Genomic DNA, 23,657 nt, shown 5'->3' on the forward strand with positions numbered 1-23,657 from the left:
CTTTATGATCGTTCAGGATTTATTTCAGGAGAGAAAAAAACAACTCAGTCATTCTGGCTTCTGTCATCGTCATGGTAACTGATATGTGCACATGATTGTCGAAGGCATCGGATATACAAGCCCCATAACAGAAGGTCATCACAGCACAGTAAGAGTGGCAGGGCAACTCACTCTGCCACACAAAATGGAAGGAGGTGTCTGCTTAACGAAGTAGGACGAAAGTTGCCCCTTACCACTGATACAAGGTCAGATATTTTCTCATCCCCCTAATGGCTTAGGTTCAGATCAAAGGAGGGTATTCTGATCCTAGATCTACGGTTGTAAGTATCTATTGATTAAGGTTCAGATTTAGGGAGGATATTTTTATGATCTATGTTTATGTTTATATCAAACGGTTAAGGTTTAGATTAAGGGAGAGTTTTCTGATCCTAGATCTGTGGTTAAAGGGAACATCTACCAGGAGTCGTTAGTGAGAGACCGCCACACAAGATGGACGTTTGTTTTGGTCACATGCAGAGTAAATAAGGCCCATTCCCCGGGCTCTGGACCTCACAGGAACCCACAGGGAGATGCAGTGGTCCCCAACAATACTCTGCTCTCTATGGACACATTGATCTTCTTCTTTAGATATAGATACAAACATCATTCAATGGCATATCAAGTTAATGCAAACAGTTGTGGAGGTGGATTTCTTTAAGCACTTTTCAACATGCTTTGCATTTCATCTTCAGAAAAACCTTGTGATGCATTGTGGGATTTTTTTTTCTCATGACAGTTGATCATGGGCATGTGTTTAGGTGTGTTGTGATGCCTGTTGCCGTAGTGTCAGTGAGCAAGGGGGCAAAGTGGACGACCGATGACTTAGGCAGATACGTGTAAAAAAAAAAACAGCTCAGCTCCATAACAGTGGATGTCGTATCAGTCAAAGCTTCAACGTTTACACACATTGCAAACTAAAGCCTGAGTTTACTTTTACAATTTTTTTTTTTTTGATCAGATATTGTTTAGAATGCTGATGGCGTTATCTCCATGGTAACTCTGTAGATGGCAGTTACTGAGTGTTTGGTACAGTATGCTCTGAATATTGTGGTATCAAAGCCCAGTATTGTGTGGGATGGAGGGGTGCTGTAGCTCATTTAAAACACATTAATCATTCCAAAGAAAATACAATCAACCCCCCCACACACACGCCGGCACTGCACAACATTCGCTAAGGTTATCTTAAAAATTATCATTCATATTCACAATTTATTTACAAGACGTTTCCAACAAATATATTAATTCATATCAGAAAACAAAATGCTTGCCTCAATAAAAAATAAATAAATAAACAAAAACAGACCCCTAAAGTAAAGTCTACCCACCCCCTAAAAGAATCCAGTCCATGACATCACTCTTAATGATGGTTGACCCAGCACCACGAAGCCAGGTAATAATACTGCATCATGACCCCTAAATGTAGGCTATATGCATGCTGTGTCTGGCCCTTGTCTGGTTAGGGGACCCTGGTGTCTTGAGCGTAACAGTCCCAGTGTTGGGTGAAACTTCTACAGTATACAGTGAACTGGTCTTAAAGAAACTAGAAAGAAAAAGAGAGGGAGGGAGGGTGGGACAGAGAAGAAAGAAGAAGGCAAGGGGGAGAGAAATCGAAAACATCTCGTCTTCGGTCATCTTTCTCCAGATAATCAGAGTTCAGCCCTTAAGTTTCAAAACAATCCATTTCTCAGTGGGGATCGGCCAGGGTTATAGGTCTAGCTCATAGCTAACCATCAGTTTTTAATCAGGTAAAATCAGTTTGTCCTCATGTTCTCTGTTTCAAGACTGCTTTGGCTAGACATTACAATGACAAAGGGATCGTTGGACTTGCATTTAACAGAGGCAGACCACTGGACACTCTGTAGACAAATCTGTGCTCTCCAGCGGTTTCTATAGCAACAAGGGTCACCACGGCGCCCAGTCCAAATCCCTGAGAACTTGTGTACTGGGTGCCGATTGATGATGTCATCATGATGATGGCTCTTGTGGTGAGGTCATGGCTTTGCAAAAGGGATGGGGGTAGAGACAACAGCTCCACCATCTTGGATCGTGGGAAACTGATACTGTAGGTCAGGGGTTCCCATGCTTACACGACACTACAGAAATGGCTGCTCTTCTACATGGACTTTTTCTGGGGCCCATTTGGAAGTGCCTGGTTTCCTACCTGTAGCCCCTGATCTTTAGGGTGGGAAACCCCACATATAACTAACTGGTGATGGTTAAAACTAACAGCACTCTTCAACTCTATCCTAAACCTGCAGTGCGTTTCATAATATACTGTATATGCGTCCCCTATAGGATGGTCGTTATGAAAGTCTTCTAAAGTAAGACAATAATTAAACATTGTGCATGTTTCCCTTAACAAAGATGTTGTACAATGCTCTTACCCCATTTTGGGCATTTTACAGTTTACATTCTCTATTCTCTGTCTGATAAATTCACGTAGATGAAGAGTCTAACTTGGTGGCTGTACACACATTATCTACGTCTGAAACCGCGTCCAAACCTCATGTGCAAATAGATAAAGCGCTTACTCATGAAACATCACTCAACAGTCTTATGGTACTTTTAAAGCACGTCTTAAACATGGATGCAAACTAAGAGAAATCAACATGAACATGGAAAAAAAGCGCAAGAAAATAGAAATGAAAAATAATCCAGTTGGTAACTGTTAGCCCAGCGGATGAAATATAGAAAATAAACAGAATTTTAAAAACTCACAAGTAGAACCTTATAGAAGATGTAGGAAAAACTAGAGGGAAATTGAGTTTGACTGACATAGACAACACCCAATTCGACAGAAGCTTTTGAAAACACACCCACTTCACTCATCATGGTCTCTGACAGAAACAAACACTCAAAGGTAAACCAATCAGTAATACTCTCGGAGTGGGTGTGGTTCCACAGAGTCGACACAATGGGCGTGTCCAAGGTGAGTATGGCATGTTGTTATTGGTGTAATGGGTTTAGAGTCCTCTGCTCTCCCAGTCCTCCCAGATGCAGCATGGGGGAGGGGCAGGGCAGGGGGCAGGCTGGGAGGGGGTAGTAGGGGCAAGGTAAGGAAAGGGAGGGTGCGGTTTTCGCTCCGCTCTCTCTCTCACAGCGCCGTAGCCTCCCAGCTGGTCCCCCGCGGGACCTGGCGTCACTTAGTCTCTGTTAGTACCGTGGCAACAGTAGAGGGGTGGGGCCGGGTGAGCTCCGTCCCCCCGGAGGGGGAGGAGGAGGCTGCAGATGCCAGGCTGCAGGGGGTGGGAGTGGCTGGGGCACCTGGAGGGAGAACAGAAGCTATGAACACACAGTCAGAACTAACAAACTGGTAGTTGGTGTTTACTAGTTCATGGTTTGTGTGTTTGTGTGGATGCATACATGTCCACTTACAGTCCTTTTGAGGTGAGTCCACAGAAAAGCTCTTCATAATGGCTGCATTAGGGTTCTGGCTCCGAGTCTGGCTTGGACTTGGAGAGGGTTGAGTAGAGCTCTGGCTAGGGGTCTGGTTGGGAGTCTGGTTGGCCTGGTTCCTTTGGTTCTGCATCTGTGCGGCCCGGCTGTTAGGAGGGTGAGGGTGAGAGCTGTCCATGCTGTGGCCCATACTGCTGCTCAACTGCAGTCTCCTCATGTGTCGCACCACTGCAGTGGCATTGAAGGCTTGCTGGAGAAGGAGAAGAGAGAGAGAACGGGAGAAAGAGAGAGAGAAAAGGGGAGAGAGAGAAAGAGAGAGAGCAAGGAAGAGAGAGAGAGCAAGGAAGAGAGAGAGAGAGTAAGGAAGAGAGAGAGAGCGAACAGTATATGATTTATAAAATCTACATGAAATAAGCAATCACTCAGACACACTCGGACACTTGAATGACACTCAGACATTTATTACCATACATGCAAACGTACCCTCCATTTGCTCTTAGCAAAGTTTTTTCTGATCTGTCTGCTCACAGACTCGTGGATGTTCTTGCAGAGGGCTGTGTCCCCAGCGATCCTGAACACACACACACACGCACTCATGTGGGTATTATGGGATGTTAATGTGTGTGTGTGTGTGCGCGCATTTACGATCAGTGTGTTCTCTCACCATGGGTGTCTGAGGGCCTGGTCACAGGTGAAACGCTTCGCCGGGTCTTTCTCCATCAGACTGCCGATAAAGTCTTTGGCTGTGAAAAACAGAACAGTTGCTCACACTCATCACATCATACACAAACAGTAAACAGTCAGTGTAATGTTTCCCACACTCCCTGGCCAGTGTACTGAATACCTGGACGAAGCCTCAGCTCTCTTTCCTGTAATAACTATTGTTGTTTTACGGTTTACTGGCAGGCAGGGGGAATGGTTTGACTGGTGCCAAACTGGAGAATATAAAGTTCACAGATCATGTCTGTGAAGAACTCTTAAAACACCCCTCCCCACCCACCTTTTGGCAAATCTGACCATGACTCCATCTTGTTGCTCCCCTCCTATAGGAAGAAACTAAAGGGGAAGCACCCGTGCTTAGGTCTATCCAACGCTGGTCTGACTAAATCGGATTCCACGCTTGAAGTTTGCTTCGTTCACTTGAACTGGGATATATTCCGGGTAGCCGCAGACAATAACATTGACGTATAGTCTGACTCGGTGAGCGAGTATATAAGGAAGTGTATAGGAGATGTTGTGCCCACTGTGACTATTAACCTCTTGAAGCTAGGGGGCACTATTTTTATGTTTGGAAAAATAACGTTCCCAATGTAAACAGCGTATTTCTCAGGACCAGATGCTAGAATATGCATATAATTGACAGATTAGGATAGAAAACACTAAAGTTTCCAAAACTGTCAAAATATTGTCTGTGAGTATAACAGAACTGATATTGCAGGCGAAACCCTGAGGAAAATCAAACCAGGAAGTGGCTTCTATTTTGAAAAATCCATGTTCCATAGCCTGCCTTTGCTATGGGTGCCAGCAGCGTTTTACTTGGCGCAACAGAGTTTGGGCAGCCATTGCCTTTCCCTCTCCTACTGAGAAAGACAGTTGCGGTTGATATATTATCGATTATATATTTTAAAAACAACCTGAGGATTGATTATAAAAAACGTTTGACATGTTTCTGTGGACATTACGGATACTATTTGGAATTTGTCTGCGTTGTCGTGACCGCTCTTTCCTGTGGATTTCTGAACATAACGCGCCAAACAAATGGAGGTATTTTGGATATAAAAATAATCTTTATGGAACAAAAGGAACATTTATTGTATAACTGGGAGTCTCGTGAGTGAAAACATCCAAAGATCAAAGGTAAACGATTAATTTGATTGCTTTTCTGATTTTCGTGACCAAGCTATTTGATGCTAGGTGTACATAATGTTTTGTCGAGCGATCGATAAACTTACACAAACGCTTGTATTGCTTTCGCTGTAAAGCATAATTTCAAAATCTGACACGACAGGTGGATTAACAAAAGGCTAAGCTGTGTTTTGCTATATTGCACTTGTGATTTCATGAATATAAATATTTTTAGTAATATTATTTGAATGTGGCGCTATGCAATTCAGCGGTTGTTGATGACAATTATCCCGGGATGGGTAGCGTCAAGAAGTTAAAACCTTCCATAACCAGAAACAGTGTATTGATGGCAGCATTCACGTAAAACTGAAAGAACGTACCACCACATTTAATCATGGCAAGGCGACTGGAAACATGACCGAATACAAACAGTGGAGTTATTCCCTCCGCAAGGCAATCAAACAAGCAAAGCGTCATTAGAGACAAAGTGGAGTCGCAATTCAACGGCTCAAACACGGACGTATGTGGCAGGGTCTACAGACAATCACGGATGACGACAAGAAAACCAGCCCTGTCACGGACATCGACGTCTTGCTTCCAGTCAAATTAAACAACTTCTTTGCACGATTCCAGGACAATACAGAGCCACCGACACAGCCCGCTACCAAAGACTGTGGGCTCTCCTTCTCCGTGGCCGACGTGAGTAAAACACTTAAACGTGTTAACCCTCGCAAGGCTCCCGGCAAAGATGGCATCCCAAGCCGCGTCTCAGAGCATGCGCAGTCCAGCTGACTGGTGTGTTTACGGACATATCCAATCCATCCCTATACCAGTCTGCTGTCCCCACATGCTTCAATATGGCCACCATTGTTCCTTTTCCCAAGAAAGCTAAGGTAACTGAACTAAATGACTATCGCCCCGGTCATCATGAAGTGCTTTGAGAGACAAGTCAAGGATCATATCACCTCCACCCTACCTGACACCCTAGACCCACTCCAATTTGCTTACCGCCCCAATAGGTCCACAGACGATGCAATCGCCATCACACTGCCCTATCCCATCTGGACAAGAGGAATACCTATGTAAGAATGCTGTTTATTGACTATAGCTCAGCATTCAACACCATAGTACCCTCCAAACTCATCAAGTTAGAGTCCCTGGGTCTTGACCCCGCCCTGTGCAACTGGGTCCTGGACTTCCTGACGGGACGCCCCCCAGGTGGTGAGGGTAAGAAACAACATCACCACTCCGCTGTTTCTCAACACTGGGGTCCTACAAGGGTGCGTTCTCAGCCCTCTCCTGTACTTCCTGTTCACCCACGACTGTGGCCATGCACGCCTCCAACACAATCATCAAGTTTGCAGATGACGCTACAGTGGTAAGCCTACCACTGTAGTGTCATCTGCAAACTTGATGAGCCTACCACTGTAGTGCCTACCAATGTAGTGTCATCTGCAAACTTGATGATTGTGTTGGAGGTGTGCATGGCCAGTCGTGGGTGAACAGGGAGTACAGGAGAGGGCTGAGAACGCACCCTTGTGGGACCCCAGTGTTGAGACTAACAACAACAACAACGAGACTGCCTACAGGGAGGAGGTGAGGGGCCTTGGAGTGTGGTGTTAGGAAAATAACCGCTCACTCAATATCAGGAAAACAAAAGAGATGATCGTAGACTTCAGGAAACAGCAACGGGAGCATTCCACATTGACAAGACAGCAGTGGAGAAGTTGGAAAGTTTTAAGTTCCTCGGTGTACATATCACCGACAAACTGAAATGGTCCATGCACACAGACAGTAAAGTGAAGAAGGCACAACAGCGCCTCTTCAACCTCAGGAGGCAGAACAAATTTGACTGAAAACCCTCTAACTTTTACAGGTGCACAATTGAGAGCATCCTGTCGGGCTCTATCCCCGCCTGGTTCGGCAACTGCACCGCCTACAACCACAGGCCTGTCCCAGAGGGTGGTGCGGTCTGCATCACCAGGTGCAAACTACCTGCCCTCCAGGACACCTACAACACCCAATGTCACAGGAAGGCAAAAAAGATAATCAAGGACAATAACTATTCGAGCCACTATCTACAGTTGAAGTCAGAAGTTTACATACACCTTAGCCAAATACATCTAAACTCAGTTTTTCACAATTCCTGACATTTAATCCTAGTAAAAATTTCCTATCTTAGGTCAGTTAGGATCACCACTTTGTTTTAAGAATAGGAAATGTCAGAATAATAGTAGAGAGAAAGATTTATTTCAGCTTTTATGTCTTTCATCACATTCCCAGTGGGTCAGAAGTTTACATACACTCAATTAGTATTTGGTAGCATTGCTTTAAATTGTTTAACTTGGGTCAAATGTTTCAGGTAGCCTTCCACAAGCTTGGCAGAGCTGGTGTAACTGAGTCAGGTTTGTAGGCCTCCTTGCACACGCTTTTTCAGTTCTGCCCACAAATTTTCAATAGGATTGAGGTCAGGGCTTTGTGATGGCCACTCAAATACCTTGACTTTGTTGTCCTTAGGGCATTTTGCCACAACTTTGGAAGTATGCTTGGGGTCATTGTAAACTTTGAAGAACCATTTGGAACCAAGCTTTAACTTCCTGACTGATGTCTTGAGATGTTGCTTTAATATATCCACATCATTTTCCTACCTCATGATGCCATCTATTTTGTGTAGTGCACCAGTCCCTCCTGCAGCAAAGCACCCCCACAACATGATGCTGCCACCAATGTGCTTAACGGTTGGGATGGTGTTCTTTGGCTTGCAAGCCTCCCCCTTTTTCCTCCAAACATAACGATGGTCATTATGACCTAACAGTTCTATTTTTGTGTCATCAGACCAGAGGACATTTCTCCAAAAAGTACGATCTTTGTCCCCATGTGCAGTTGCAAACCGTAGTCTGGCTTTTATGGCGGTTTTGGAGCAGTGGCTTCTTCCTTGCTGAGCGGCCTTTCACGTTATGTCGATATAGGACTTGTTTTACTGTGGATATAGATACTTTTGTACCAGTTTCCTCCAGAATCTTTACAAGGTCCTTTGCTGTTGTTCTGGGAATTATTTGCACTTTTCGTATGACGGCTGCGTGGTCCCATGGTGTTTATACTTGCGTACTATTGTTTGTACATATGAACGTGGTACCTTCAGGAGTTTGGAAATTGCTCCCAAGGATGAACCAGACTTGTGGAGGTCTACAATTTTTTTTCATGAGGTCTTGGCTGATTTCTTATGATTTTCCCATGATATCAAGCAAAGTTTGATGGTAGGCCTTGAAACACATCCACAGGTACAATTCCAATTGACTCAAATTATGTCAATTAGCATATCAGAAGCTTTTAAAGCCATTACATCATTTTCTGGTATTTCCCAAGCTGTGTAAAAGCACAGTCAATTTAGTGTATGTAAACTTCTGACCCACTGGAATTGTGATACAGTGAAATAAACTGTCTGTAAACAATTGTTGGAAAAATTACTTGTGTCATGCACAAAGTAGATATCCTAACCGACTTGCCAAAACTAGTTTGTTAACAAGACATTTGTGTAGTGGTTGATAAACAAGTTGAGATGAATCGAACCTAAGTTATGTAAACTTCCGACTTCAACTGTATCTATTCTTTACTATCTACTGCATCTTAGCTGCTCTGTCACTGCTCATCCATATAATTATACTTATATATTCATATATTTATACTTATATACTCATCCCATTCCCTTACTAGATTGTGTGTATTAGGTTTCTTGTGGAATTTGTTAGATATTACCTGTTAGATACTGCTGCACTGTCGGATCTAGAAGCATTTTGCTACACTCGCAATGTCATCTGCTACCCACGTGTATGTGACCAATGAAATGTGATTTGACAATACACAAATTCCAAGAGGACGACATCACAGCATAGAGAAAGTAGCCATGGTGGTGTGGTGTCCATATGTGCCAGGTGGGAGGTGGAAGAGGAGGAAGGTGCTCTGTCTGAAGGGGATCCTCACTCCACCACCCACAGCTTACCTGAATCAGATATGTCGTCCCAGTACGGTGCGTCAAACTCGTAGTCTGCTTTGAGGATCTGCTCAAAGAGCTTGGAGTCATTTTCATCATAGAATGGAGGATAGCCACACAACCTGCAGACAGACAGGAAGTGAGCTCATAAAAGTTAACACATGCATTTACTTCCTACTTCAGGGAATAGTTTACTTTTAAGATGATAATAGAATACCATGAGGATGAATGAGATAAATGCTGGAACAACTATTCAATTGATAACAATAAACTGACAAGGTTAATGTAATGTATCCTAAACCTTTTCTCTGTCTGCTCTCCTAACCTAATTCTGGACTAATTGAACTTCTTCAAGTGGCAAAACGATTTCCATAGAAAACATTAGCCGCCATTATGATCAAACCTCATTAAAATGCCTTTCTCCATCGAACTCTGTTCTGCCTGATGTGGTCGCAATGAGCTTTTTGTTTTTGTGCTTTCACATTTGGTTAAAAGACTTGAACGTCATTCCCCCGCAGGAGCCCGAGCGATTATTCCACCTGATTACCTGATGCGATCCCCTCACACCTGAGGAGAGACCCAACCAGGCATGCCGAGACGGATTGTGTTGAGATGCTCAGGATCGGCTAACGAAGTCCGAGGCCTGTTCTAATGGTGCTAATGGCTAAATGACAAGACGGGAGTAGCTCACTGATCACTGGGAACTCACTGAGGAAACATCAGGGGGGGTCTACCATCCAGAACTGGATATTCTTGGATTTAATATATTTGCATGAACTCTAAACACATATTTTGTCTAATTTAATATTGCCTAGGCTATTCACAAGGATGTTTGAGGACTACTTATTGAATATATACAAACATTGACAGTTTAATCCACCAGCTGGACTGACTGACTGTGTGAACGCTATTTCTCAGACCATTATTTCTCCTCGCTCACATGTGTAGAGGTGACAGGAGCGCGTGCGCGCGCACACACACTCCCACACACACACCCACCTCTAAGGACCCTAGTGACACCTAGTGATCCTTATATCCAAAGCTGTGTAAGCATGGAAAGTTACATAACAGCTACATCAACAAACAGACAGAGATGTATATAAACAGGTGAAAACGGAGAACAGAGGACGTCTGAGCAATTGGGGCGAGAGAAGGAACAAGGGAAGAGGGGAAGGATGAGAGAGAACCAGAGGGCAGAGCCTGCTTTGCACATCACAGAGCTCATCTTGCGACAAACCATTGAGAGCCAAGAACAACACAGAAAGGGAGAGAGGAGCAAAAATGAGGAACGTTTTCAGGGGATGAGGAAGATTTGCACTGATGCTCTAATGACTGAGGTAAGGCACACCTTTCTCTCGTTCTCACAGCCTTTATTGTTCTATTACCCCTATTCACCCTGTCCCTAACCCTGAACTCTAACCCCTAAACACACACACACACACACGTCTGGAACTCAGTCAGCGAGAGCTGAAACACACACAGCGCTAAATCTGCTCTGACTCAGAGGTTGTCCACACACAGACAGAGGGGTGAAAGACAAATGAAAAACAAAAGAGACATGTTGAAAAGTCTGTTTTTTCTCCTCAGAAGCACTATGTCCATACATGGTGACTGAGCAGAGCAGAGTGTAGCAGACTAACATCTGGCTCTGATGAAAGGAAAGAGAGAGGTATGATGTTCTGTCATTCTCCATTAATGGCTATTACAAAACACAAACATCCACGCACACACACAATAAGTCAAACTTGTGTGAACTTGTGTAATGCATCTGCACTCTAGAAGACATGAAAATCACAGAGTGACCAAGGATCCAAACCAAGGCCCTCAATATAAAGCTGTGAATTCTGCCCTCATGGCATTGACTGGTTATGGGAACACATAGCATGTCTGTAGGAGTTGTACAATAGACTGTAAATACTTACAGAATGTATGCAATGACTCCGATGGACCAGCAGTCCACTGCCTTACTGTAGGGCTTCTGAGCAAGAACCTCTGGAGCTGAGAGAGAGACAGAGAGAGATATGTGACTCTGATGACATAACTGGAGACAGTCAGAGATGGAGAGAGACGGACATAGAGACATGTTCTCCGTCCTGGATTACCCTGCTGTCGAGCCCAGAGCTGGAGCTCATCCTATCAGAGGCTGTGACACTCCCCCTCCGTGGGCGATTATCGAGACAGAGAAGCCTGTCCAGACTAATCAATGATAACGGCCCAGACAAATAAAACTGATATCACCCAAACAACAGCCGCCAGACAGGACAAAATAAAAGATTAAGGTAAATACAGATTACGGAACAGGAAACACACACACAGTCACAAGCATAGACTCACACACACAGCATAGATGCGTGTGCACAGAGAGGCTCAAATGTAATACTTTTTTCACTTGTGCTGGGCTGAGCGTGTGTGGTGCGTATCTCCTTTAACAATATGGCCAACGTGTGTGTGTGTGCGTGTACCCAGTATGTGTATGCGTGTGTCCACTCTGACGGTGGGCCTGTCCAAACCACAGAGTCTGGTCTTAATTCAGCCATCCCAGGCGCTAACCCTGGGCTATTCATACCTCAGGAATGCAGGCTTCTCAATGCCATCATCCAGGACCTGCTATATTTAGCAGCATTTCTAATGCAGCAACCATCACATTACAGCCTCTTAGAATGGAAAAGGCCTACAGCAGCCCACAGCAGATGGGGAGGGAGGGATGGAGGGACAACAACTGCAGTGGCCTCATCTGAAGAGATTGTTGGATAGAGGGATGAGGAAGGAGAACAAAGGAGTGTCTGAGCATTTAAAGCCAATGTGATGTGGATGGGACAGTTCCAATGTCATTAACTAGTAAGGTGTTGTTTAGCTGGCCTACAGTACACCGGCTACAGTTCCCTATGGATAAGCTTAAACAAGTGTCTGCTAACTGACTTGTGTGTCGATGTAGGAGCGTGGATAGGACCCGGCAGATAAGACGTCAACATGATGAGTCTTCAGAGTGTCTGACTACCAGAGGCACCGTCCTACAAGTCAACATGATGAGTCTTCAGAGTGTCTGACTACCAGAGGTACCGTCCTACACGTCAACATGATGAGTCTTCAGAGTGTCTGACTACCAGAGGTACCGTCCTACACGTCAACATGATGAGTCTTCAGAGTGTCTGACTACCAGAGGCACCGTCCTACAAGTCAACATGATGAGTCTTCAGAGTGTCTGACTACCAGAGGTACCGTCCTACAAGTCAACATGATGAGTCTTCAGAGTGTCTGACTACCAGAGGTACCGTCCTACACGTCAACATGATGAGTCTTCAGAGTGTCTGACTACCAGAGGTACCGTCCTACAAGTCAACATGATGAGTCTTCAGAGTGTCTGACTACCAGAGGTACCGTCCTACACGTCAACATGATGAGTCTTCAGAGTGTCTGACTACCAGAGGTACCGTCCTACACGTCAACATGAGTCTTCAGTGTCTGACTACCAGAGGTACCGTCCTACACGTCAACATGATGAGTCTTCAGAGTGTCTGACTACCAGAGGTACCGTCCTACACGTCAACATGATGAGTCTTCAGAGTGTCTGACTACCAGAGGTACCGTCCTACACGTCAACATGATGAGTCTTCAGAGTGTCTGACTACCAGAGGTACCGTCCTACACGTCAACATGATGAGTCTTCAGAGTGTCTGACTACCAGAGGTACCGTCCTACAAGTCAACATGATGAGTCTTCAGAGTGTCTGACTACCAGAGGTACCGTCCTACACGCCAACATGATGAGTCTTCAGAGTGTCTGACTACCAGAGGTACCGTCCTGCACGTCAACATGATGAGTCTTCAGAGTGTCTGACTACCAGAGGTACCGTCCTACAAGTCAACATGATGAGTCTTCAGAGTGTCTGACTACCAGAGGTACCGTCCTACACGTCAACATGATGAGTCTTCAGAGTGTCTGACTACCAGAGGTACCGTCCTACAAGTCAACATGATGAGTCTTCAGAGTGTCTGACTACCAGAGGTACCGTCCTACACGTCAACATGATGAGTCTTCAGAGTGTCTGACTACCAGAGGTACCGTCCTACAAGTCAACATGATGAGTCTTCAGAGTGTCTGACTACCAGAGGTACCGTCCTACACGTCAACATGATGAGTCTTCAGAGTGTCTGACTACCAGAGGCACCGTCCTACACGTCAACATGATGAGTCTTCAGAGTGTCTGACTACCAGAGGTACCGTCCTACACGTCAACATGATGAGTCTTCAGAGTGTCTGACTACCAGAGGTACCGTCCTACACGTCAACATGATGAGTCTTCAGAGTGTCTGACTACCAGAGGTACCGTCCTACAAGTCAACATGATGAGTCTTCAGAGTGTCTGACTACCAGAGGTACCGTCCTACAAGTCAACATGATGAGTCTTCAGAGTGTCTGACTACCAGAGGTACCATCCTACAAGTCAACATGATGAGTCTTCAGAGTGTCTGACTACCAGAGGTACCGTCCTACACGTCAACATGATGAGTCTTCAGAGTGTCTGACTACCAGAGGCACCGTCCTACACGTCAACATGAAAGGTTCTGTCATGGAAATAATGTAAAACATCTGTCTCTCACACACTCCACTGAGATGAAAAAGCACGCACGCACACACACACACACACACACACACACACACAGTCAGGGATGCAGTATATAAATCCCCATGTCTGACACAGGGATGGCAGTCGTCTGGCGCGTAGTGCACTGCAGTAGAGCGCCCCGCCATGTTGACTCTCTGACTCAGTCGCTCTGTTAAAAAGGGGAAAGCAGGCGACTGGGGGCAGGGTCTGTCAGCGTGTGATAAGAGCTTCTTACTCCAGAGGCAGGATGTCTGTGTGTGTGAGCGGCACACAGATGCACCCTCTCCCATTGCAGACACATAATTGAAGCAGTGTGATTTTTCCTACACTATACTATATTATAAAGTGTGTCACTGTGAAGCACAGTGATGGCATCACACTCAGTAAGAGTGAACACAACGTAGCATACGACTTTTGGAAAGGATGGTAGCTTAAAAACCTAAAAGGCTTTCATTTGTTTCCAGAATTAACCTTTCAGTAGCCAACGACACAAGGTATATTAACATGTGGCATTAACTTCTAAGTCAGGATATTTAAGATTAAGGGGTGGGGAGGCATCTCTTACCCACGTATCCCGGCGTGCCGCACGCGGTCGACATGACGTCCCCACTGCCCTCCATCTTGGACAGACCAAAGTCACTGATCATGATCTTAGACTCGTCCTGGGGGTTAAAATACAGCAGGTTCTCTGGCTGGGAAGAGAGGACGGAGGGATGAGAGAGAGAGATGGAGCAATAGATTGTGATTAACACTCCCTCTATCACTCAAACTGAGCTCTCCCATCCATTGATCTGTTTACTTACATACATACCCTGAACAGACTGTAGATATAAAATCGTAGTAATTTGTTAGGTAGGCTATAACCGACCACACAATACAGTTATGTTGCTGTCTGTTTTATGAAGCCGTATGACCGTACTCCTCTCTCTCAGGCGATTCCGCTCTGTGGTGTATTTCCCAGAAGCCACTGCGTGTTGTGACCCGCTGAGTGGCCTAAATCACAAATGCATGCTGCACCACATCACCGCAATGAATCATGGTCCATAAAACACAAGTGATCCGCACATGTCGAGATGCAGGGGAGAGTAGACAGGGTTTTTGTGTCTGTGTTTCAGTGTGTGTGTTTCAGTGGGATTGTGTGTGTGTGTGTGTGATGGGAGGGAGGGGAGTGCAAGCTTGTGTGTCACCATCACCTTCAGGTCTCTGTGGACGATGCCCAACTTGTGGAGGTAGTCGACAGCGTCTAGCACTTGTCTAATGAGCGTACTGGCATCTTTCTCTGTGTAGAACCCCTTCTCCACGATACGGTCAAACAACTCACCTCCCGACACTCTGTAGACACAGACAGAGAGGCGGTCAGTAAACGAGGTAAGTGAAACAGATGTGCACACACGCAGACACACATCTGGAGGGAACCTGTTATGAGACAGATCCACTGAGACTTAATTTATGAGCTACACGAATCTGCCTCCATTCAACCGTGTGTGTGTGTGTGTGTACCCCACAGTGGGGAGTGCTTTGACCCATTCCAACCCTCTGTGCCACTAAACGCATCCCTTCATGCTCTATACTATCACAACCAATCAAAGTGCACCATACAGTCTAAAACTAACTGTATAGGGAGAACTGTAGCAGAGAGACAGGACAGGAGATGGGAAGGATACAACATCTAAAAGAAACTGAGAAAAAGGTGCCTCATATTTCTCGGACCATAGATTCACACCATGGAGGATACTTAAGCTTCAGACTGTGTGTGTGTGTGTGTGTGTGTGTGTGTCAGACGGTGCCCTTGCTGTTTTACAGGTTTGTTTTAAGACTCTTAGCCAGATTATGGGGTTTTTAAAGTGCCAGAACAGCCACAGGCCAGAAGCTGAACATCCCATAACTTTCCTCAGTCCTCTACAGCCAACTGGCACAGGGCAGTATAGATGGCTGCTAAGCACTGATCTAAGGACAGATTTGTAGTATGTCCGGCCGTCCCTTATGGTTATGGAAAGGGTAAACTGATCCTGGGTCTGCCACTAGTAGAACAGCTCAGTGCACTGGTCATTAGCTTAGTGGCACTCCGCTGTATGTGAGCAGGGTGTCATCACTTCGTTTCACTGCAGAGAACCCATGTAACACTGTACGTCTGTCGGGGTAAAGCATCTTTCTGTCACATTCCACCACAAGGGGGAGTAGCCAACCACTCATCTCTAATAGTGCCACAGTCCGTAAAGACTAGTTCTGAGGGAGGAAGGGAGGAGATAGGGATACATTTTTACATTTTTTTAAGTCAAATGACTCTATATTAGGTTTAACATGCGTTAGAACAAAGAGATACATTAAAATGCCTAGTATGTACGGTAAGAACATTAAAGAGGTAGAATCTGTCTCTTATGACTGTCTCTCTTGGTATTGACAAGCACAATATGGAAACAACGGAGGAAGGACATTTTGCATTTCCATAGGTACACAGCTCCCTCTCCTGGTTCCTGTATTGACCCCATCGACTGTTTCTGTTGTCTCGCGCTCTCATGTTTGACATGTCCCCTGAAGGCATCTGGCTGCAGTCCTTCTATAAACACTATATTGATAAACAGACAGCTGACCTTCAATAGAACGCCAAGGGCTACCAGGACTCAGCGGTGACAACAAGTACTGTTTTGACCCGCTGATGTTAGTGCTTTCACATTGACCCAATAAAGTCCCTCCTTCTCTCTCTGTGTATGGCATTTGGGAGGCAGATGTACTGTGCCTTCTTCCTCAGTACTGAGTTGACAGATTGTGCAGCAGGAGCCTGAGGGGCTGCTCCTCTCCTCTGATCCCCATGGGGGAGCTGTAACCATGATCATTACTGGTATTCATATTAACCCACACACTGAACCTAAAACAGACGCAACTAGATCTCTTATCGTCTTCTAGTTACTCTCTGAACCTAAATACTGATCTTGGATCAGCTTAAATCAATCTCAATTCTAACCTTAACCGCCATAAGATACAAACATAACTATCAATATAAAATAATAACCTATATACTACACAAGAACAACCAGGTTCACTGCACCTCTCGTTGCTGCACAGAGAGATTGATGGAGAATGAGCATAGGGTCAAATATATTTCTCTCAAAAACTGCAGAGATTTGCATTGGATGAATATTGAATACACAAACAAAAAAGCACATGCACACACACATTGGCGGAGTGAGTGTGAATCTGGGGGGCATCGTCACAGTGACAGATCAAATAAGAGCAGGAAGAAAGTTACATTCTAAGGAAGTCTCTGAAAAAAGGAGATAAGAAATTAATTGCTAATCCGCTCCGCTCTCTCTTGCCCTTTCTCTCCTTCCTCCCTCTCGCTCTATCTATCCCCACGCTCCATCTCTCCCTCTCTATCCCCAAGCTCCATCTCTCCCTCTCTTCACTCTCTATCCCCACGCTCCATCTCTCCCTCTCTACCCCAAGCTCAATCTCTCCCTCTCTTCACTCTCTATCCACAAGCTCCATCTCTCCCTTTCTCTTCTCTCTCTATCCCCAAGCTCCATCTCTCCCTTTCTCTTCTCTCTCTATCCCCACGCTCCATCTCTCCCTTTCTCTTCTCTCTATCCTCACGCTCCATCTCTCCCTCTCTATCCCCACGCTCCATCTCTCCCTTTCTCTTCTCTCTCTCCCCACGCTCCATCTCTCCCTCTCTCTCTCCCCACGCTCCATCTCTCCCTTTCTCTCTCTCTCCCCACGCTCCATCTCTCCCTTTCTCTTCTCTCTATCCCCACACTCCATCTCTCCCTTTCTCTTCTCTCTATCCCCACACTCCATCTCTCCCTTTCTCTTCTCTCTCTCCCCACGCTCCATCTCTCCCTTTCTCTTCTCTCTATCCCCACGCTCCATCTCTCCCTTTCTCTTCTCTCTATCCCCACGCTCCATCTCTCCCTTTCTCTCTATCCCCACGCTCCATCTCTCCCTTTCTCTTCTCTCTCTATCCCCACGCTCCATCTCTCCCTTTCTCTTCTCTCTATCCCCACGCTCCATCTCTCCCTTTCTCTTCTCTCTATCCCCACGCTCCATCTCTCCCTTTCTCTTCTCTCTCTATCCCCACGCTCCATCTCTCCCTTTCTCTCTATCCCCACGCTCCATCTCTCCCTTTCTCTTCTCTCTATCCCCACGCTCCATCTCTCCCTTTCTCTTCTCTCTATCCCCACGCTCCATCTCTCCCTTTCTCTTCTCTCTCTATCCCCACGCTCCATCTCTCCCTTTCTCTTCTCTCTCTATCCCCACGCTCCATCTCTCCCTTTCTCTTCTCTCTCTATCCCCACGCTCCATCTCTGCCTTTCTCTTCTCTCTCTCCCTCTCTTCTCTCTCTATCCCCACGCTCCATCTCTCCCTTTCTCTTCTCTCTCTATCCCCACGCTCCATCTCTCCCTTTCTCTTCTCTCTCTATCCCCACGCTCCATCTCTCCCTTTCTCTTCTCTCTCCCCCCACGCTCCATCTCTCTCTTTCTCTTCTCTCTATCCCCACGCTCCATCTCTCCCTCTCTTCTCTCTATATCCCCACGCTCCATCTCTCCCTCCCCACGCTCCATCTGTCCCTTTCTCTTCTCTCTCTCTCCCCACGCTCCATCTCTCCCTTTCTCTTCTCTCTATCCCCACGCTCCATCTCTCCCTCTCTTCTCTCTCTATCCCCACGCTCCATCTCTCCCTTCTCTCTCTATCCCCACGCTCCATCTCTCCCTTCTCTCTCTCTCCCCACGCTCCATCTCTCCCTTTCTCTTCTCTCTCTCCCCACGCTCCATCTCTCCCTTTCTCTTCTCTCTCTCCCCACGCTCCATCTCTCCCTTTCTCTTCTCTCTCCCCACGCTCCATCTCTCCCTTTCTCTTCTCTCTCTCCCCACGCTCCATCTCTCCCTTTCTCTTCTCTCTCTCCCCACGCTCCATCTCTCCCTTTCTCTTCTCTCTCTCCCCACGCTCCATCTCTCCCTTTCTCTTCTCTCTCTCTCCCCACGCTCCATCTCTCCCTTTCTCTTCTCTCTATCCCCACGCGACATCTCTCCCTTTCTCTTCTCTCTCCCCCCACGCTCCATCTTTCCCTTTCTCTTCTCTCTATCCCCACTCTCCATCTCTCCCTTTCTCTTCTCTCTCCCCCCACGCTCCATCTCTCCCTTTCTCTTCTCTCTCTCTCCCCACGCTCCATCTCTCCCTTTCTCTTCTCTCCCCACGCTCCATCTTTCCCTTTCTCTTCTCTCTATCCCCACGCTCCATCTCTCCCTTTCTCTTCTCTCTATCCCCACGCTCCATCTCTCCCTTTCTCTTCTCTCTATCCCCACGCTCCATCTCTCCCTCTCTATCCCCAAGCTCCATCTCTCCCTTTCTCTTCTCTCTCCATCCCCACGCTCCATCTCTCTCTTTCTCTTCTCTCTCTATCCCCACGCTCCATCTCTCCCTTTCTCTTCTCTCTCTATCCCCACGCTCCATCTCTCCCTTTCTCTCTATCCCCACGCTCCATCTCTCCCTTTCTCTTCTCTCTCTATCCCCACGCTCCATCTCTCCCTTTCTCTTCTCTCTCTATCCCCACGCTCCATCTCTCCCTTTCTCTTCTCTCTCTATCCCCACGCTCCATCTCTCCCTTTCTCTTCTCTCTCTCCCCACGCTCCATCTCTCCCTTTCTCTTCTCTCTATCCCCACGCTCCATCTCTCCCTTTCTCTTCTCTCTCTATCCCCACGCTCCATCTCTCCCTTTCTCTTCTCTCACTCTCTCTCTTCTCTGCCAACAGTGACTTGTTTTTTCCAGCCGAGACGAGCGTGGCAGGGAATGACAAGCAAAAGGCTAAGCTGACAACACACACGTTGGCTGGACATAACGGTGTGGTAGTGACGGAGGAGATGGGCCACCATCCTGCAGGATTGCGTAACCATTTGCGTAGGGAGACCATGGCAATCAGACAGGAGCCAAATCTACTTCCCTTTCAATACACACACACACACACACACATATACACACACACACTAATTGTGCACACACACTATTGTCTTTCCATTTGGTCTCACTCGCTTCTGTATCGCTCTTTCTTGCCATCTCTGTCCCGTTCTCCATCCCTTTCTCTTCCCCCCCCCCCCCCCCCCCCCTAATTTTTGTCGTAGAGGATGGTCGGGGGGCCGGAACATAATTATAATAATTTATGCACTGCAAATGAACCACAACTAAGCTAAAAAAAAAAGAGATTATTACAATAAAATAACAATAATTTCATACCTTGATTACATTGAGACACGATCACATCTCTTTCATTCGTGGGAATACACATTTTAGCTGAATTCCTGGTGAGTTTACAGTATTTGTTTGACCAAAAACTAAAATCCCGTGGGCCGTTGTTGCTGACACTTGCTGTAGTGGTTTCTACAGTAAGGTAGTGATGTGAAGGTGTTGCTGACACTTGCTGTAGTGGTTTCTACAGTAAGGTAGTGGTGTGAAAGTGTTGTTGCTGTAGTGGTTCCTACAGTAAGGTAGTGGTGTGAAGGTGTTGCTGTCCCTGCTGTAGTGGTTCCTACAGTAAGGTAGTGGTGTGAAGGTGTTGTTGACCCTGCTGTAGTGGTTCCTACAGTAAGGTAGTGATGTGAAGGTGTTGCTGACCCTGCTGTAGTGGTTCCTATAGTAAGGTAGTGATGTGAAGGTGTTGCTGACCCTGCTGTAGTGGTTCCTACAGTAAGGTAGTGATGTGAAGGTGTTGCTGACCCTGCTGTAGTGGTTCCTATAGTAAGGTAGTGATGTGAAGGTGTTGTTGCTGTAGTGGTTCCTACAGTAAGATAGTGGTGTGAAGGTGTTGCTGACCCTGCTGTAGTGGTTCCTACAGTAAGGTAGTGGTGTGAAGGTGTTGTTGCTGTAGTGGTTCCTACAGTAAGATAGTGGTGTGAAGGTGTTGCTGACCCTGCTGTAGTGGTTCCTACAGTAAGGTAGTGGTGTGAAGGTGTTGTTGACCCTGCTGTAGTGGTTCCTACAGTAAGATAGTGGTGTGAAGGTGTTGCTGACCCTGCTGTAGTGGTTCCTACAGTAAGGTAGTGGTGTGAAGGTGTTGTTGCTGTAGTGGTTCCTACAGTAAGGTAGTGGTGTGAAGGTGTTGTTGACCCTGCTGTAGTGATTCCTACAGTAAGATAGTGGTGTGAAGGTGTTGCTGACCCTGCTGTAGTGGTTCCTACAGTAAGGTAGTGGTGTGAAGGTGTTGTTGCTGTAGTGGTTCCTACAGTAAGGTAGTGGTGTGAAGGTGTTGCTGACCCTGCTGTAGTGGTTCCTATAGTAAGGTAGTGGTGTGAAGGTGTTGTTGACCCTGCTGTAGTGGTTCCTACAGTAAGATAGTGGTGTGAAGGTGTTGCTGACCCTGCTGTAGTGGTTCCTACAGTAAGGTAGTGGTGTGAAGGTGTTGTTGCTGTAGTGGTTCCTACAGTAAGGTAGTGGTGTGAAGGTGTTGTTGACCCTGCTGTAGTGGTTCCTACAGTAAGATAGTGGTGTGAAGGTGTTGCTGACCCTGCTGTAGTGGTTCCTACAGTAAGGTAGTGGTGTGAAGGTGTTGTTGCTGTAGTGGTTCCTACAGTAAGGTAGTGGTGTGAAGGTGTTGCTGACCCTGCTGTAGTGGTTCCTATAGTAAGGTAGTGGTGTGAAGGTGTTGCTGACCCTGCTGTAGTGGTTCCTACAGGAAGGTAGTGGTGTGAAGGTGTTGCTGACCCTGCTGTAGTGGTTCCTATAGTAAGGTAGTGGTGTGAAGGTGTTGCTGACCCTGCTGTAGTGGTTCCTACAAGAAGGTAGTGGTGTGAAGGGGTTTTAACAGTAACACTCACAAGCCTGTGGCTGAACCTGCTGCTTCCGTAGAACAGATCTGACTGTACAACTGTTTGGTTTGTTTAACTCACATGGTTTCAGTGTTGTTGGGGAGAAGAGAGAAAAAAACATAGCCGTGTTTGTATTTTCTGTAAAACACTACGCACTTTTACAACCCTTTTCATTCATCATTAATTAGCCACCGACTGAGTCGAAAAGGTTCAAGCTTTGCTCTACTCTAGATTCGTTTTTCGCTCTCTGTCTTCTGCCTGCTTGCTTTCTCTTTGTCTCCCCCTTCAAATCCCCTCCTCTTGTTCTTGGCTTCACTTTCTCAGTTTTGGCTTTCACTCATATACAAAATTCCTCCTAAAGCAATCTCCTTGACACATTGACCCACTGAGTATATTCTGAATCCAATCTCATTCTCTCTCCCCCTCTCTCTCTCTCCTCACACTTCCATCTGCCTCTCATACCATTCCCTCTCTCCCTCATTTATTTGAACAGGATTGGATGTATCAGCCATGTATTGATGACATGGTTGTAGAACGCTGGAGACAGCAGGTCTTCATCCAACCAGAGATGGAAGCATCACACCAGACCCAACTAACTAATCACAGCTAGATCGGACGACATGACAACCTCCGAGCACAGATGCCGTTAAACCAAACCCAACGTATCAAACTCAGAGCCAAGTTAAATCAGATATGTCAAACTCAGAGAGAGTACAGGTATATCAGACCTGACATGTCAAACTCAGAGCCAAGTTAAATCAGATATGTCAAACTCAGAGAGAGTACAGGTATATCAGACCTGACATGTCAAACTCAGAGCAAAGTTAAATCAGATATGTCAAACTCAGAGAGAGTACAGGTATATCAGACCTGACATGTCAAACTCAGAGCAAAGTTAAATCAGATATGTCAAACTCAGAGAGAGTACAGGTATATCAGACCTGACATGTCAAACTCAGAGCCAAGTTAAATCAGATATGTCAAACTCAGAGAGAGTACAGGTATATCAGACCTGACATGTCAAACTCAGAGCAAAGTTAAATCAGACCTGACATGTTAAAATCACATCAAATCTAAATCAAACTCCGAGCACAGGTACTGTATATCAGACCTGACGTGTCAAACTCAGAGAAAAGTTTAATCAGACCAAACCTGTCAACCTCTGAGGATGATTCATATCCAGGCAGGATCACAGGGGGCTGGTAAAGACGGCAGACCTGGTCCAACGTTTCTACTCGGAGGTGACGCTTGATACACGGATGATAGGTACCGACTCAGAGCTCAGATGAGTACTGCGATCCCTAACTGCTGAGGTGTTATTCCTGGTTCTACCAAGTTAAGCCCTGTCATAAGTGGAGTGAGGTGACCTTTCACCTCTGTATCCGTGGTAACAGAGCCTGATATGAGAAGGTGCCTTGCTGCAGAAGAGACATGGGAGAATCATTTCACACCTGCTGCAGGTGAAGGGAGAGGTAAGGGGTAAAGGTGAGAGGAGAGGTGGGGAGGAGAGATGAGGTGTGAGGGGGGAAGAGAACAAGGGTGAGATGGAAGAAAAGAGAAGAGAGATGAGGGGAGGATGAGAGGCAGAAGACTGAAGTGAAAGATGGTTCTGATGGGTGGGTGTTTTTCTCCTCTATTCTCAATTCAACAGCCTGTTAGCACTGAAACTAATAACATTACGTGTGCCGTGACTCAGCAATAAACATAATGATCAAAGTTAAGAACTGCTCTACTTTCCTGCACACACACATAACTCACAACACATTTAAATCCATAACTCACACGCCCTCCTTCGACAGACTGATATAACTCAGCTGATTAATTTGGCCAGGACTGCATAGTGGCACGTTGGCCTTGCTGTAACGTTAGAGTAACATTATGTAAACGTTAGCTGAGCGCTACGAGCCAGGTCCCATTCCCTCTCCTGTCGTCCGTCTTAATGGAAGTCTAATTGGAGTAATGAGGGCTTATAAAGTGTGTGAGTGT

At 46.0% G+C, this 23,657-nt stretch overlaps 1 protein-coding gene across 1 annotated transcript in view; it reads right to left on the reverse strand.

The window, feature by feature from the left end:
• The window catches only part of LOC110490344 (calcium/calmodulin-dependent protein kinase type 1D), a 65,916-nt gene continuing 42,259 nt past the window's right edge, over nucleotides 1-23,657 (reverse strand). Inside the window, exons 4-11 of the mRNA XM_036944671.2 lie at nucleotides 15,071-15,209; nucleotides 14,443-14,569; nucleotides 11,194-11,269; nucleotides 9,281-9,393; nucleotides 4,100-4,178; nucleotides 3,919-4,006; nucleotides 3,415-3,685; nucleotides 1-3,303 (exon numbers count right to left, since the gene is read on the reverse strand). Coding sequence (XP_036800566.1) covers nucleotides 3,179-3,303; nucleotides 3,415-3,685; nucleotides 3,919-4,006; nucleotides 4,100-4,178; nucleotides 9,281-9,393; nucleotides 11,194-11,269; nucleotides 14,443-14,569; nucleotides 15,071-15,209 — 1,018 coding nt within the window. The 3' untranslated portion in view covers nucleotides 1-3,178. The remainder of the gene's footprint in view (nucleotides 3,304-3,414; nucleotides 3,686-3,918; nucleotides 4,007-4,099; nucleotides 4,179-9,280; nucleotides 9,394-11,193; nucleotides 11,270-14,442; nucleotides 14,570-15,070; nucleotides 15,210-23,657) is intronic.

This window comes from Oncorhynchus mykiss, chromosome 15 (genome assembly GCF_057628025.1).
Source record: "Oncorhynchus mykiss isolate SJ-2025 chromosome 15, ASM5762802v1, whole genome shotgun sequence".
Classification (NCBI taxonomy): domain Eukaryota; kingdom Metazoa; phylum Chordata; class Actinopteri; order Salmoniformes; family Salmonidae; genus Oncorhynchus; species Oncorhynchus mykiss.